We start from the raw sequence: 17,884 nt of genomic DNA, 5'->3' as shown, positions 1-17,884 counted from the left end.
TACCCTCCATATCTTTAGTTAGATGTGGAGCTTTTGTATTTTTCTGTGGTGGATATTTTCTAGTATTTTAATACTGACCGCATAGTACTCTGTTCTTTCCTTTCTATCTAGCTAGTACGGTCTCCTTTGCTAAATCCTGATTTCAGTCTGCGTATGTTTTTTCCCTCTCTTCTCACAGTCAATATTTGTGGGGGGCTGTCTATCCTTTGGGGGTTTTCTCTGAGGCAAGATAGTTTTCCCTTTTCTTATCTCTAGGGGTATTTAGATCTCCGGCTGTGACGAGGTCTCTAGGGAGTGTTAGGTACATCCCACGGCTGCTTCTAGTTGCGGTGTTAAGTTCAGGGTCTGCGGTCAGTACAGGTCCCACCTTCTCCAGAGTGTTCCCCATGCTGCTCCTAGGCCACCATATCATAACAGTACAACTGGCCCACAATGAGTTAACCGCATCTCAGAAGAAGGGAAAGAAAGTGCTGAGCCATTTTTTTTTCTGTAGTCTGTTGTGTTTTTTTTCCCTCTTTACCTCTGGGTGGTTCAGGAGTTTGGCGCTGACATGGATGTTCAGGGACTTGCTTCTCGTGTGGATCAACTTGCTGCTAGAGTACATCGTATTTCTGATTATATCGTTCAGACTCCGGTTTTAGAGCCTAGAATTCCAACTCCTGATCTGTTTTTTGGGGACAGGTCCAAATTTTTGACCTTTAAAAATAACTGTAAACTGTTTTTTGCTCTGAAGCCCCGTTCCTCTGGTGATCCCATCCAGCAGGTTAAAATTGTCATATCTCTGCTGCGTGACGATCCTCAGGATTGGGCATTTTCCCTGGAATCTGGGAATCCGGCCTTGCTTAATGTAGACACCTTTTTTCAGGTGCTTGGGTTATTGTATGATGAACCTAATTCTGTGGATCATGCTGAGAAAACCTTGTTGGCCCTGTGTCAGGGTCAAGAAGTGGCAGAATCGTATTGCCAGAAATTTAGAAAATGGTCTGTGCTGACTAAATGAATGAGGATGCTTTGGCGGCAATTTTCTGAAAGGGTCTTTCTGAATCTGTTAAAGATGTTATGGTGGGGTTCCCCACGCCTGCTGGTCTGAGTGATTCTATGTCTCTGGCCATTCAAATTGATCGGCGCTTGCGTGAGCGCAGAGTTGTGCACACTATGGCGTTGTCTTCCGAGCGGAGTCCTGAGCCTATGCAGTGTGATAGAATTGTGTCTAGAGCTGAACGACAAGGATTCAGACGTCAGAATAGGTTGTGTTTTTACTGCGGCGATTCTGCTCATGTTATTTCTGATTGCCCTAAGCGTGCCAAGAGAATCGCTAATTCCGTTACCATCAGTACTGTACAACCTAAATTTCTGTTACCTGTGACCCTAATCTGCTCATTATCGTCATTTTCTGTCATGGCATTTGTGGATTCAGGCGCCGCTTTAAATTTAATGGACTTAGAATTTGCCAGACGTTGTGGTTTTCCCTTGCAGCCTTTGCAGAGTCCTATTCCTTTGAGGGGCATTGATGCTACACCATTGGCTAAAAATAAACCACAGTTTTGGACACAGCTAACCATGTGCATGGCGCCAGCCCATCAGGAAGATTGTCGTTTTCTGGTGTTGCATAATTTGCATGATGCTATTGTGCTGGGGTTTCCATGGTTACAAGTGCATAATCTGGTGTTGGATTGGAAATCTATGTCTGTGACTAGTTGGGGTTGTCAGGGGGTTCATGATGACGTTTCTTTGATGTCAAGTTCCTCCTCCCCCTCTTCTGAAATTCCTGAGTTTTTGTCAGATTTCCAGGACGTTTTCGATGAGCCCAAATCCAGTTCCCTTCCACCGCATAGGGACTGTGATTGTGCTATTGACTTGATTCCAGGCTGTAAGTTCCCTAAGGGCCGACTTTTCAACCTGTCTGTGCCAGAACAAGCCGCCATGCGGAGATATGTTAAGGAGTCTTTGGAGAAGGGGCATATTCGGCCATCTTCTTCTCCATTGGGAGCAGGTTTTTTTTTTGTTGCCAAGAAAGATGGCTCCTTGAGACCCTGTATTGATTATCGCCTCTTGAATAAGATCACGGTCAAATTCCAATACCCTTTGCCTTTGCTTTCTGATTTGTTTGCCAGGATTAAGGGGGCTAGTTGGTTTACTAAGATTGACCTTCGAGGGGCATATAATCTTGTTCGTATTAAGCAGGGTGACGAATGGAAAACTGCATTTAATACGCCCGAGGGCCATTTTGAATATCTTGTGATGCCATTCGGACTCTCTAATGCTCCATCTGTGTTTCAGTCCTTCATGCATGATATATTTCGGAATTATCTTCATAAATTCATGATTGTATATTTGGATGATATTTTGATTTTTTCAGATGATTGGGTGTCTTTCCTGGTCTCTCCTGCTTGCTGTGCAGTTCATCAAAGATAAGTTCTGGCTTGGCCTTTTGCTGTCCATATGCTGTGGACTTAATAGTTCAGTTCATTTTCATCTTTGTTTTGTCCAGCTTGGTCTGTGCAAGGATTTGTTCAGCCATGCTGGTATCTCTGGAGATGCAGATATACCCTCCATATCTTTAGTTAGATGTGGAGCTTTTGTATTTTTCTGTGGTGGATATTTTCTAGTATTTTAATACTGACCGCATAGTACTCTGTTCTTTCCTTTCTATCTAGCTAGTACGGCCTCCTTTGCTAAATCCTGATTTCAGTCTGCGTATGTTTTTTCCCTCTCCTCTCACAGTCAATATTTGTGGGGGGCTGTCTATCCTTTGGGGGTTTTCTCTGAGGCAAGATAGTTTTCCCTTTTCTTATCTCTAGGGGTATTTAGATCTCCGGCTGTGACGAGGTGTCTAGGGAGTGTTAGGTACATCCCACGGCTGCTTCTAGTTGCGGTGTTAAGTTCAGGGTCTGCGGTCAGTACAGGTCCCACCTTCTCCAGAGTGTTCCCCATGCTGCTCCTAGGCCACCATATCATAACAACAAGCATGGCAGACAATGCTAGCCTTTTTACAGGTGTTTCTAATGCGGTGACTCCAGGCTCTCTATGCTGCTGTGCCTTCGAGTGTAGTTGTGGACAAGCGACTTTTAATCTCCTGCCTTCTGGTTTCTGCTGCTGGCCATACAGTCCCACACAGCCTTAGACTCCTGGTGTCCTGTTCCTGCACTTCATCATGGAGGGAGCTCAGTCACAGCTCCCCTCCAGCTCCTCACTTCTAATGCCATCCTACCTCCTTCACACTCTCTGCAAACTAAACTAACTCCTCCTCCAAGCCAGAACATATATAGGGAAGTTCCCCTGAAACCGAGTCTAGAGCTCCCCCTTCTGGCCTGGAGTTAGAACATGTTGCATGAATGTGTTACCTGTTAAAGGGAACCTCTTCACTTCCAGGCATGGCATCACCCTCCCCGAGAGGAAGGCAATACCAATATGGTACCCGAACTCCAGGGGTGCCACACAACAACCTCACTAAAAAGCTTTGGGAAGTGTCCTGGGTTGAGGAGCGGAGTTGGAAGAATACATATTCATGAAACGACTTCACCACTTTCAAACAAGGAACTTTCAAGTTAAAGTTGACCCTCACCTCTGCTAAACAGGACTATTTCACAACCCTGGTATCGTCTTTAACCCACAAACCCAGTTAGTCAATACTTTTAACTCCCTCCGCAGCCCACTACTGCCCCCTCCGACCTCCCACATCTCTACAGAAGACTTTGCTGCAAATTTCAAAAACAATATAGACCAAAACAGGCAAGTCTTTACTGCTCTACCATTATAACCCCCAAGTATAATAGACCATTGCCCTTGCCCCATAACCTTCCTCTCCACCATCACTGAAGGAGAGGTAACTCATTTTTTTTTTAAAAAAAATCACACCTCCGCACTTGTGCACCTTAACCCATTCCATCCAACCTCCTCCCAACCTCACCACCATGCTTATGCCGGCCCTAATTACTCTCTTCAACCTATCATTTACTACTGCTACCTTCTCTTCTGCATTCAAACATACCATGATCACATCCATCTTGAAGAAACGATCCCTTGTCACATCCATTTATAGTCCCATCTTGCTGCTCCTGGTCGCCTGCAAACTTCTTTAACAGCACTACCATACTGTACTTTCCTCCTCCCTACCATCTACCTAACTCTTTGACAACCTACAATTTGGCTTCCATCCCCACCTCTCCACCCAACCTGCCTTAACCAAAATTATTAATTACTTACTGACAAAGCTAACAGAAAATTCTCCATACTCCTCCTTCTAGTTCTTTCCTCTGCTTTAGACACAGATGACACTCTCTCCTACAACAAATCATTTCTTTCACTGATGTCAACACCTTGTCCTCTCCTGGATATCTTCCTAGCTTTCCAATTATCTCTTGGTGTCCCTCAAAGTTCTGTCCTGGGACCCCTACTCTTCTCAATTTATATCTTTGGCTTGGGGCAACTCATAAAGTCATATGGCTTCCAGCACAAACTATACGCTGATGACACTCTGATCTACCTCTCTGACCAAGATGTCAACTCTCTGCTGTCCAGAATCCCAAATTGTCTATCACACATATCCTCTTTCTTTTCATCATGCTTCCTAAAGCTCAATGTGGACAAAACTGAACTCATTATTTTTCTTAAATCACACCTAACTCTCCTACACAATCTTTCACAATAAATGACATTATGCTTTCCCCTATACTGAAAGTCCACTGCCTCGGAGTAACCTTCAACTCTGCCCTGTCCTTCATACCACACATCCAAACTTTTACCACTTTCCACCACATAAAAATAAAAACTATTTCTAGAATCTGTCTTTTCCTTTCTCTTCAATCTACTAAAATGTTAGTGCATGCCCTCCTCTGCTTATCCCTTCATTGGCTGCCAAATCACTAACATATCCAGTTCAAATGACTAACATTGACCTATAAAACCTTATATAATCTGTTTCCTCTAAATATCTCCAAACTAATCTTCCATTATCTTCTAACACATAATCTCCAGTCCTCCCAGGACCTCCTTATTGCCACCACACTTTTACGTTCCTCACACAATCACCTCCAAAACTTCACCCGAGTATCTCCCATTCTCTGGAATTCTGTGCCACAATGGTCTGATTATCCACCACATTCAGGACTTTCATTGCAACCAGAAAATGTCTCTTTAAGACAGCTTACAGCCTGCAATAGACCACCTCACCACCACTGAAGCTGCAACAACCCCCTAGTCTACTGTGAACATCCCCATTATACTGTACAATGTAAACCTGCAAGGGCAGGGCCCACACCCCTTCTGTGCAAGTCTGTCCTTAGTTAATTCATTGTATTTTATATTTGTATTTTGTATGAAACCCCTTCTCATGTACAGCATCATGGAATCAATAGTACTCTAAAACTAGATAATAATAATAGTTGGGTGTCTGATGCCTGGAACTAAGGGCAATATTTGAGCTTGCGATACATGCTCAAGCTGCTGGTAGCAGCAAGCCTTGGGCAACAACGATAAGACGCAAAATGATTGGTGGGATCGAGGCCCTGCATCAATATTGTGAAGGTGGTTCCCAAGAATTCAGCACACTTTGTATTCTTCTATAGCTCCTTTATGGCATCTCAGCTTGTGCTTCTATATAATAATTGTCTCTTCTAGTGCCACCTATTGGAAGTAGCTTAAAAGTCTCCTCACCTTGGCATGCTACCCCTTGATTTCTATATAATAATACTGGATAGCTTGCCAACTTAATGAGACAGGCTGCTGCCAGTATATCGTGCACCAAATGTACTGCGCCAGCACTGCTCATATAGTCAGGTGCAAGGCCCACTATTGTACAGGTGCCCACTGAGAGATTCAATTGTACCCCTATGGGTCAGCCCCCAGCCCCTTCCTTTAACACACTGTATGTCTGCCCTATGGCAGTTCATGGATACTGCACTAAATAGCTACATAAATGTATTATTGTTTGGGTGTATTCTAATGACATTAGCCTAATAAATGACTGCATTTGATTTTACAATTTGAACATGTCATTAACCAAACCCTGAATTTCTAAGATCTCTGTGATCTTACACTTTTTTTCTTGATTCTTATAAGTAAAGGCCAATATTCTAATCCACGCAATTACCATAGTTACAATAAGAAGTCTTTCACAGCATAAAGATCACAGTACTTCCATTTTTAACCGGAGTGAAAAACAACATTAATCAATAGTCTAGCCAAATTTTAGGTCATTTTGACAATCTCTTTTGCTATGAGAACTGATACATTTGTATGGACTTGACATACCTGGCTCCCTTTTTGTTGAGACTAAATACTGAATTGTTACTACAGCCAAAAACCTCATGTCTATATGGGTTTATCAAAAGTTTATGTATGTCACTTTCATTTACTTTTAAAGGTGTCGTTCATCTTAAATTTCTTTATTCCATAGGATTGTTTTGATAAAAAATTACAAACTTATCGTTACTTACCCCTTATTGCTTCTGTGCTGTTTTGCTATAGTGCCTCAAGTATTTGATGACATTGTTGGACATCACCTCTATATCACAAGACCACTGGTATGAGTGATTGCCCGCATTATATTCTATAGTTGTGGTGTCATCATGGAAGCTACAGTCATGGACGAAAGTGTTGGCATCCTTAAAATTCTTCCATTAAATGAAGTATTTCTCCCATAAAATTATTGCAATTCCACATGTTTTGTTATATGCATGTTTGTTTTCCTTGTGTTTATTTGACCAACACAAAAACAGAGAAGAAAATGCACATTGGACATAATTTCACATGAAATTGGTCTGAACAAAATTGTTGGCACCCTCAGCTTAATATTTGGTTGCATACCCTTTGGAATAAATATCTGCTATCAATCTCTTCCTATGACCATCAAAAAACTTCTTACACCTGTTAACTGGAATTTTGGACCACTCTTCTTTTGCAGGTCTCTCATATTTGAAGGGTGCCTTCTCCCAACAGCAATTTTAATATCTCTCCAGAGGTGTTCAATGGGATTTAGAGCCGGACACATTGCTGTCCACTTCAGAACTCTCCAGCACTTTGTTTCTATTTATTTCTGGGTGCTTCTTGAAGTATGCTTGTGAACATAGTCCTGCTGGAAGATCAATGACCTAGGATGCAAACCCAGGTTTCTTACACCGGGCACTACATTGTGACCCCAAAATTATTTGGTAATCTGCAGATTTCATGATGCATTGCACACATTCAAAACCCTCAGTGCCAGGGGCAGAAAAACCACCCCAGAACATCTTTGAACCTCAACCATTTTTGAGTGTAGGTACTGTGTTCTTTTCTTTGCAGGCCTCATTCCATTTTCGGTAAACTGTAGAATGATGTGCTTTACCAAAAAGCTCTATCTTGGTCTCATTTGTCCAGAAGGATTATTACTCACATACATTTTGCCAAACTGCAGTCTAGCTTTTTATGTCTTGGTGTCAGCAGTGGGGTCTTCATGGGTCTCCTACCATGGCATTTTATTTAATTCAAATGTCAACACATAGTTTGCGCTGACACTGATGCACCCTCGAGCCACATCCGCTGCCGTCTCCCATTCTTCTTCAGCCGCAGTGGAGCCTGCTCAGGGGAGGCGTCAGTCCCAGCATCTGGCTCAGGCAGATACTGTGCGCTTGGTTACTGCTGCCCTTCCAGGCTCAGCCATTGTAACCAGCACTGTTCAGCGGTGAGCAGATGCTCCTGGGACTAAGTCCTGCTTTTCCTCTACTGAGCATGCCCAAGGGATGACCTCTCATTGGAGGTCAGGGGTCAAATGCTCAGGTCCTGAAGCAGATCCTATTGGACCACTAGGAAGGTCCTGGAGATCTTCCTCTATAAAAGGTTTGCATGGCCGCACGGCCATGCGCTAGTATCAACCTATGTTCTTGTGTGTATGAGTTTAGCTACCTCGTGGTCTGTTGCAGCATGTGCTCAGGGTCAGCTGTAAGCCATTAGAATTCCGGCACCTCCGGAGAGGAGTTTGTGTGTATGAATTCAGGTCTGGCGTATAGCCACTAGAATTCCGGCACCTCCGGAGAGAAGTTGTTTGAGTGCTGTTGCTGTACTGTATGACCACTGTATGCTACCTGCTCGGTTAATGAGCTTTGATCCCCTGTGAGGTTAACAGGGCACAACATCTTCTTTAATCCCGGTGAATCTGTGAAGTAACAGAGTTCGCTCCTGTGCAGGCCAGGTGACAGAACCCGTGCCGACACAACTGCATGATTTGCGGCTGCTGGACAGCCTGAATACATGTGGGTGTTGCCTGTTTATTGGGAAATCCTCACATATATTCAGACTGTCTAGCAGCTGCAAATCATGCAGCTGCTTCGACAAAAACTAAATCTCCGAGCACGCCAAAATACATGGAAGACACCCGAACATACTCGGGAAAACTCGAGCAACGACTATACTCAGTCATCACTACAAATAACACATAATTTCATAACAAACCCCAAAAAAGGTCCAGAATAATTTTTGGCACTTTTCCAAAATTATGGGTAAACAACTTAGTTTCAAGCCAAAATACTCGGAGGACACCTGAGTATAGTCGGGTAAACCCGAGCAACGAGTATGCTCGCTCATCACTAGTAATTTGCCTTTTTTTTCTGTTATTTTTTTTTTTTGAATTATCACAAGGAAACAGCCATGTGTACAACAAATCAGGTGCAATTAATTTTCTGAGAGAAAACATTTTCTGGGACAATTTCAAGGGTGCCAACATTTTTGGTCATGACTGTAAGTTAACAAAGTCTGGTGGCAGCAGGGTAGAGCTAGTGCCAAAGTAGAAGGGTGTAACGAAGTCTAATTTTTTTTAAACGTTATTCTAATTTTCTTTCTACAAAAGAGCACCACTTACTTCTTACTGAGGAACAGTGTACTCCTAAAGATTGAAAGTTTGCGACAATGGAATGGCTGAGCCTCTGTCCCTAATTATGCGCTCTTAGAGAAGTGCAGGGACTGAGAAGACAATCAAATCAGCTTCACAGCAGCACTTGTAAGCTGTATAGCAAAGAGCATGCAAACGGAGCTCCATTCTTAGAAGATCAACCGTCTATGATATATTGCAAATGTGGCCTATAGCCTGGGCAGCAGTAAATTGTAAAATTAAAAATCCTTTTGTTCTTGAGAATGGAGAGGATGTTTAAAGGGAACCTATCACCCCCACCCCCCCTTCCGGCATTTGTAACTAAAAGAGCCACTTGTGCAGCCCTAATGCTGCATTCTGACAAGGTGGCTCTTTTAGTTCTTGTTCCTGCCACTGCTGAAAGAATCGTTTATCAAATTTGTCCCTCATACCTTGAAATCATCCGGGGGGCAGATCTTTCCCCCCTTAATCCAGACGTCTCACAGCCTTCACTCAGGGCCTCTGCGCGCAACTGCGCATGCCCGAAAAAAAAATTACAGCGCAGGCGCCGGGGATGCTAATGAAGGAAGAGGAGGAAGCGCCTGGCTCGCAGAGGCCCTGAGTGATGGCTGTGGTGCGTCTGTGTTAGGGGGGAAAGACCTGCCCCCCCGGACAATTTCAAGGTATGAGGGACAAATTTGATAAACGATTCTTTCAGCAGTGGCAGGAACAAGAACTAAACGAGCCATCTTGTCAGATGTCATTAGTGCAGCACAATGTGGCTCTTTTAGTTACAAATGCCTTGGGGGGGTGACAGGTTCCCTTTAAGAAGATGTTAATTTGAAAAATTGCTTGTTTTTAGTTTTACCCATTTATATAAAAAAAAACCTTTTAATTTTTAACAGTGCAAGTCCATGGAAACTGGAAAACAAGGATAATGTGGCCTCAGTCTAACAATAGGATACCCGGAAATGAAAAGAAAAATGAACATGAGAAAACCTTTTATACTTAGTAGCATGTAAATGTACGTTTTGTAACGGTTTGTGTCCTAAATCTGAGTGCTATCCTAGATTTTACATGTGCCACTTAGTTGCTCAGTATTTACAAATCTATATCTATCCCATTTCCAAACCAGCGGTATACTTAAATCTTTACAAGTGTAAGAGAAAAAAAGAAATATTTAATTTCTTGGAATCAAAAAATGAGGGGTGAGAGGTGAGAGGGAATGTGGTGATCCACAGTAGTTAATATTTGTGTTATCAGTGGATGTGCACGAAATTTTGGGACATTCTCCCACATGGTGATGAGAAATACAGATTCTAGACAAAGAAGAGTGTTCCTGCTGTTTACACACCCTGGAGCTGCATTGCATAGCTGGGTGTGACAGATCACTGAGAACAGCAATGGGAGCGTGAGGAACAAGTTCCAACAATCCGATTCTCCTCTGTGCCACGGAGAAATAACATCTGTGGGGAAGAAGAAGAAAAGTGAAAAATCACAGGATGTTATTTTTTATTCAAATATGATAGATAGATAGATAGATAGATAGATAGATAGATAGATAGATAGATAGATAGATAGATAGATAGATAGATAGAAGTTGCAATTGATACATTTACTAATAATAAGAAAGGACTTAAATGAATTTAGGAAGATAACTATCAGGATAACTAACGTAATATACCATTTAAACTGTTAATGTAATTGACATCTTTTCTGTATATTTGAGTACTCAAGTAACCACGTCATTTTACTTTAGAAACTAAACAAACAACTTAGATTAGCTTAGTTACATAAGACATGACTGTACTGGACTGTGTGGATTGACGGTAAGCTAACATATCTTTATATACTCCATTTCCACACCCTGTTTCCAGACACAAAAATTCTGTTTTCAGCAGAACAGAGCAAGTAGGAACACATCCTTTGGGGGAGACTCATACTTGCAGGATGTCTGATTACCTCCTCTATCACTAAGATGAAACTTGGGAAACAATGACATACGTTAAGTGGTTGAAACTGAAAAGACTCTTTTTTCGGTGATTTTACTTTTTTTATTTGATGTCCTTTTCACTCTGTGTTTACAGTAGCATGTAATCGTTTGGGTACCTCTGGTCACAATTACCAAAATTTTGTGAACAGCTAAGCAAGTTGAAGATGAAATTATCTCTAAAAAGGCCTAAAGTTAAAGACGACACATTTCCTTTTAAAAAACTATATGTACATTGTAATTTTTTCCATTTTAAAAACTACAAAAAGGAAAATGGACCAATGCAAAAGCTTGGGCACCCTTGGAAATTTTGTATGCTCACATACTGTAACTTTGACCAAGGTTTCAGACCTTAATTAGCCTGTTAAAGTAATAGCTTGTTCTCTATCATTGTTAGGAAAGTCCAGGTGATGCAAATTTTCCAGCTTTACTAAAACCCAGCCTCCTCTAACCGTGTGTCAAAAAATAAACAACAGTCATGGGTTCTTCTAAGCAGCTGCCTAGCAGTCTGAAAATGAAAATGGTGGAGGCCCACAAAGCAGGAGAAGGCTATCAGAATAGAGTAAAGCATTTCAAGTTGCCCTTTCCCCAGTTTGAAATGTAAATAAGAAATGGCAGTTAATAGAATGTTGAAGGTCAAGATAAGGTCTGGAAGACCAAGCAAAATTTCAGTGAGAGCTCCTAGTAGGATTGCTAGAGAGTCAAATCAGAACCTCCGCATGACTGCAAAAGACCTTCAGAAACACAACATAGAGCATTACAGGATAAGAAGCTTACAAAAACTTGTGAGATAATACATTAGAATCTAGAAGAAGTACATGCACATGAACTATAACAGTTAACAGTACTGCCATCTGTGATTTGCTCAAGATTGTTCTTTCACCAAATATGCCTGCAGCTGTTATATACTTCAACAACCCTTCTCCATTGCCAAGGCTTAGTCCATTATGCCTAGCTTCTTTATCAACTGACTCTCTCTCTATAGTCAGTCCCTTTGCAAAATAATATCAGTAGTCATGTGTCTTTGCAAAAAAATGTTGGCAGTCATGTCCTCAATTGGGCAGTTATGATGCAATTTCAAAAGTCATTGTTCTTGAAAAGCCCTCAGAAAAAGGATCATGGGGATTAGAAAATTAACTACTGTGCCAGATATCTATGTTTGTCATGTTTGGATTTTATTTCTTCGTCTCAAATCTTTACCCATTTATTGACAGATTTGGTTTCACATACATTGACTGTGGATTACATATAGGTGATTTACCTCTGTTGGTAGTTGTTGGTGGCTTAAATATGTGAGTATATGTGAGGCAGCACTGAGTGAGAGTATATTAGATCTGAGTAAATGTATAACTGAGTGAATGTAAATGTGACAGCGAATAGTGTGCATGTGTGTGGCAGAGCTGAGTGTATAGCAGAGCTGAGATTTTTGTTATGACCCCAGTGGACAGGGTCTCAGAGGAACGTGTAAGTCTGCGAGATTCAAAAATCCAGCTCATAGGGCTGTGGTAACTGGGTTGACCAAATAGCTACTCCTAACGCCAACACTAGAAGTAGCCGAGGATCATGCCTACGGTGATCGCTAGATGACTCGCGCCAGCCGGAGAATCTAACTACCCCTAGGAGAAGAAAACAAAGACCTCTCTTGCCTCCAGAGAAAGGGACCCCAAAGCAAGATACAAGCCCCCCACAAATAATAACGGTGAGGTAAGAGGAAATGACAAACACAGAAATGAACCAGGTTCAGCAAAGAGAGGCCAGCTTACTAATAGCAGAATATAGCAAGATAACTTATCTGGTCAACAAAAACCCTATAAAAATCCACGCTGGAGATTCAAGAACCCCCGAACCGTCTAACGGTCCGGGGGGAGAACACCAGCCCCCTAGAGCTTCCAGCAAAGGTCAGGATACAGATTGGAACAAGCTGGACAAAAATACCAAACAAAACAAAAGCAAAAAGCAAGGAAGCAGACTTAGCTTGAAATACAGGAACCCGGATAATAGGACAAGAGCACAACAGATTAGCTCTGATTTCAACGATGCCAGGCATTGAACTGAAGGTCCAGGGAGCTTATATAGCAACGCCCCTGAACTAATGGCCCAGGTGAGGATATAGGAAAAGACAGAAGCTCCAGAGTCAAATCACTAATGACCACTAGAGGGAGCAAAAAGCAAAATCACAACAGTACCCCCCCCTTAGTGAGGGGTCATCGAACCCTCACCACGACCACCAGGGCGATCAGGACGAGCGGCGTGAAAGGCACGAACTAAATCGGCCGCATGAACATCAGAGGCGACCACCCAGGAATTATCTTCCTGACCATAGCCCTTCCATTTGACCAGGTACTGAAGCCTCCGCCTGGAGAGACGAAAATCCAAGATCTTCTCCACCACGTACTCCAACTCTCCCTCAACCAACACCGGAGCAGGAGGCTCAGCAGAAGGAACCACAGGCACAACGTACCGCCGCAACAAGGACCTATGAAACACGTTGTGGATAGCAAACGACACAGGAAGATCCAGGCGAAAGGATACAGGATTAAGGATTTCCAATATCTTGTAAGGACCAATAAAACGAGGTTTAAATTTGGGAGAGGAAACCTTCATAGGAACAAAGCGGGAAGAAAGCCACACCAAATCCCCAACACGTAGTCGGGGACCCACACCGCGGCGGCGGTTGGCAAAGCGCTGAGCCCTCTCCTGTGACAACTTCAAGTTGTCCACCACAAGATTCCAGATCCGCTGCAACCTATCCACCACAGAATCCACCCCAGGGCAGTCAGAAGGTTCCACATGACCCGAAGAAAAACGAGGGTGGAAACCAGAGTTGCAGAAAAACGGCGAAACCAAGGTGGCGGAACTAGCCCGATTATTAAGGGCAAACTCAGCCAACGGCAAGAAGGTCACCCAATCGTCCTGATCAGCAGAGACAAAACACCTCAAATAAGCCTCCAAAGTCTGATTAGTTCGCTCCGTCTGTCCATTAGTCTGAGGATGGAAAGCAGACGAAAACGACAAGTCAATGCCCATCCTACTACAAAAGGATCGCCAGAATCTGGAAACGAACTGGGATCCTCTGTCTGACACAATATTCTCAGGGATGCCGTGCAAACGAACCACGTTCTGGAAAAACACAGGAACCAGATCGGAAGAGGAAGGCAGCTTAGGCAAAGGAACCAAATGGACCATCTTGGAGAAGCGATCACATATCACCCAGATAACAGACATGCCTTGAGACACCGGAAGATCAGAAATGAAATCCATGGAGATATGTGTCCAAGGTCTCTTAGGGACAGGCAAGGGCAAGAGCAACCCGCTGGCACGAGAACAGCAAGGCTTAGCTCGAGCACAAGTCCCACAGGACTGTACAAATGACCGCACATCCCTAGACAAGGAAGGCCACCAAAAGGATCTGGCCACCAGATCTCTGGTGCCAAAAATTCCTGGGTGACCTGCCAACACCGAGGAATGAACCTCGGAAATGACTCTGCTGGTCCACTTATCAGGCACAAACAGTCTGTCAGGTGGACAAGAATCAGGCCTATCAGCCTGAAATCTCTGCAACACACGTCGCAGATCTGGAGAAATAGCTGACAAGATAATACCATCCTTAAGAATACCAACAGGTTCAGCGACTCCAGGAGCATCAGGCACAAAGCTCCTGGAAAGAGCATCGGCCTTCACATTTTTTGAACCTGGTAAATACGAGACAACAAAGTCAAAACGGGAGAAAAACAATGACCAGCGGGCCTGTCTAGGATTCAGGCGTTTAGCAGACTCGAGATACATCAGATTTTTGTGATCAGTCAAGACCACCACACGATGCTTAGCACCCTCGAGCCAATGACGCCACTCCTCAAATGCCCATTTCATGGCCAACAACTCCCGATTGCCCACATCATAATTTCGCTCCGCAGGCGAAAACTTCCTAGAGAAAAAGGCGCAAGGTCTCATAACAGAGCAACCAGGGCCTCTCTGCGACAAAACGGCCCCTGCTCCAATCTCTGAAGCATCCACCTCAACCTGAAAGGGAAGCGAGACATCAGGCTGGCACAAAGCAGGCGCCGAAGTAAACCGACGTTTCAACTCCTGGAAAGCCTCCACGGCAGCAGGAGCCCAATTAACCACATCGGAGCCCTTCTTGGTCATATCCGTCAAAGGTTTCACAATGCTAGAAAAGTTAGCGATAAAACGACGGTAGAAGTTAGCGAAACCCAAGAACTTCTGAAGACTCTTAACTGACGAGGGCTGAGTCCAATCAAGAATAGCTCGGACCTTGACTGGGTCCATCTCCACAGCAGAAGGGGAAAAAATGAACCCCAAAAAGGGAACCTTCTGTACACCAAAAAGACACTTTGAGCCCTTGACAAACAAAGAATTTTCACGCAAAATTTTAAAGACCATCCTGACCTGCTCCACATGCGAGTCCCAATTATCAGAAAAAAACAGAATATCATCCAGATAAACGATCAAAAATTTATCCAGATAGTTCCGGAAAATGTCATGCATAAAGGACTGAAAAACTGAAGGGGCATTAGAGAGCCCAAAAGGCATCACCAAGTACTCAAAATGACCTTTGGGCGTATTGAATGCGGTTTTCCATTCATCCCCTTGCTTAATGCGCACAAGGTTGTACGCACCACGAAGGTCTATCTTGGTAAACCACTTGGCACCTTTAATCCGGGCAAACAAGTCAGACAACAGCGGCAAAGGATACTGAAATTTGACAGTGATCTTATTTAAAAGCCGATAGTCAATACAAGGCCTCAAAGATCCGTCCTTTTTAGCCACAAAAAAGAATCCCGCACCAAGAGGGGAAGAAGACGGACGGATGTGTCCTTTCTCCAGAGACTCCTTGATATATGAACGCATAGTGGTATGTTCAGGTATCGACAGATTAAACAGTCTTCCCTTAGGAAATTTACTGCCTGGAATCAAATCTATTGCACAGTCACATTCCCTATGAGGAGGCAATGCACTGGATCTGGACTCGCTGAAGACATCCTGATAATCAGACAAATACTCAGGAACTTCCGAAGGCGTAGAAGAAGCAATAGACACAGGCAGGGAATCCTCATGAATACCACGACAGCCCCAACTAGACACTGACATAGCCTTCCAGTCAAGGACTGGATTATGGGTCTGTAACCATGGCAGCCCCAAAACAACCAAATCATGCATTTTATGTAGAACGAGAAAACGTATCACCTCGCGGTGTTCAGGAGTCATGCACAAGGTAACCTGTGTCCAATACTGCGGTTTATTTTCTGCTAATGGCGTAGCATCAATACCCCTAAGAGGGATAGGATTTTCTAATGGTTCAAGAATAAAACCACAGCGCTTAGCAAATGAGAGATCCATAAGACTCAGGGCAGCACCTGAATCTACAAACGCCATGACAGGATAAGATGACAGTGAGCAAATCAAAGTTACAGACAGAATAAACTTAGGATGCAAATTACCAACGGTGACAGGACTAACAACCTTAGATATACGTTTAGAGCATGCTGAGATAACATGTGTAGAATCACCACAGTAGTAGCACAAGCCATACCGGCGTCCATGAATTTTCCTCTCATTTCTAGTCAGGATTCTATCACATTGCATCAAATCAGGTGTCCGTTCAGACAACACCATGAGGGAATTTGCGGTTTTTCTATCACATTGCATCACATCAGGTGTCTGTTCAGACAACAACATGAGGGAATTTGCGGTTTTGCGCTCCCGCAACCGCCGGTCAATTTGAATAGCCAGGGACATGGTATCATTCAGACCTGTGGGAATGGGAAAACCCACCATAACATTCTTAATGGCCTCAGAAAGGCCATTTCTAAAATTAGCGGCCAGTGCACACTCGTTCCAATGTGTCAGCACGGACCATTTCCGAAATTTTTGGCAATACACCTCAGCCTCGTCCTGGCCCTGAGACATAGCCAGCAAGGCTTTCTCTGCCTGAATCTCAAGATTGGGTTCCTCATAAAGTAAACCGAGCGCCAGAAAAAACGCATCAATATCAGCCAATGCCGGATCTCCTGGCGCCAACGAAAAAGCCCAATCTTGAGGGTCACCCCGTAAGAATGAAATAACAATTTTTACTTGTTGAGCAGAGTCTCCAGACGAACAAGGTTTCAGGGACAAAAACAATTTACAATTATTCCTGAAATTCCTAAACTTAAATCGGTCTCCTGAAAACAGTTCAGGAATCGGAATCTTGGGTTCAGACCTAGGATTTCTGGTAACATAATCTTGTATACCCTGCACACGAGCGGCAAGCTGGTCCACACTTGTAATCAAGGTCTGGACATTCATGTCTACAGCAAGCTTAAGCCACTCTGAGGTAAAGGGGAAAAGAAAAAAAAAAAAAAAAAAATGAGAGAGGGAAAAAAAACCTCAAAATTTTCTTTCTTATAATCCCACTTCTGCAATGCATTAAACATTTAATACTGGCCTGGCATACTGTTATGACCCCAGTGGACAGGGTCTCAGAGGAACGTGTAAGTCTGCGAGATTCAAAAATCCAGCTCATAGGGCTGTGGTAACTGGGTTGACCAAATAGCTACTCCTAACGCCAACACTAGAAGTAGCCGAGGATCATGCCTACGGTGATCGCTAGATGACTCGCGCCAGCCGGAGAATCTAACTACCCCTAGGAGAAGAAAACAAAGACCTCTCTTGCCTCCAGAGAAAGGGACCCCAAAGCAAGATACAAGCCCCCCACAAATAATAACGGTGAGGTAAGAGGAAATGACAAACACAGAAATGAACCAGGTTCAGCAAAGAGAGGCCAGCTTACTAATAGCAGAATATAGCAAGATAACTTATCTGGTCAACAAAAACCCTATAAAAATCCACGCTGGAGATTCAAGAACCCCCGAACCGTCTAACGGTCCGGGGGGAGAACACCAGCCCCCTAGAGCTTCCAGCAAAGGTCAGGATACAGATTGGAACAAGCTGGACAAAAATACCAAACAAAACAAAAGCAAAAAGCAAGGAAGCAGACTTAGCTTGAAATACAGGAACCCGGATAATAGGACAAGAGCACAACAGATTAGCTCTGATTTCAACGATGCCAGGCA

The 17,884-nt window shown here is 43.4% G+C and overlaps 1 protein-coding gene across 1 annotated transcript in view; it reads right to left on the bottom strand.

Moving 5' to 3' along the window:
* The window catches only part of CLDN16 (claudin 16), a 457,823-nt gene that overhangs the window by 281,343 nt on the left and 158,596 nt on the right, over nt 1-17,884 (bottom strand). The window contains exon 2 of the mRNA XM_077290299.1: nt 10,176-10,287. Within this exon, the coding sequence (XP_077146414.1) occupies nt 10,176-10,193 (18 nt within the window). The 5' untranslated portion in view covers nt 10,194-10,287. The remainder of the gene's footprint in view (nt 1-10,175; nt 10,288-17,884) is intronic.

This window comes from Ranitomeya variabilis, chromosome 2 (genome assembly GCF_051348905.1).
Source record: "Ranitomeya variabilis isolate aRanVar5 chromosome 2, aRanVar5.hap1, whole genome shotgun sequence".
In the NCBI taxonomy this organism is placed as follows: domain Eukaryota; kingdom Metazoa; phylum Chordata; class Amphibia; order Anura; family Dendrobatidae; genus Ranitomeya; species Ranitomeya variabilis.
The sequence above is the reverse complement of the archived record's forward strand: the minus strand, read 5'-3'. Positions and strand labels throughout refer to the sequence as shown.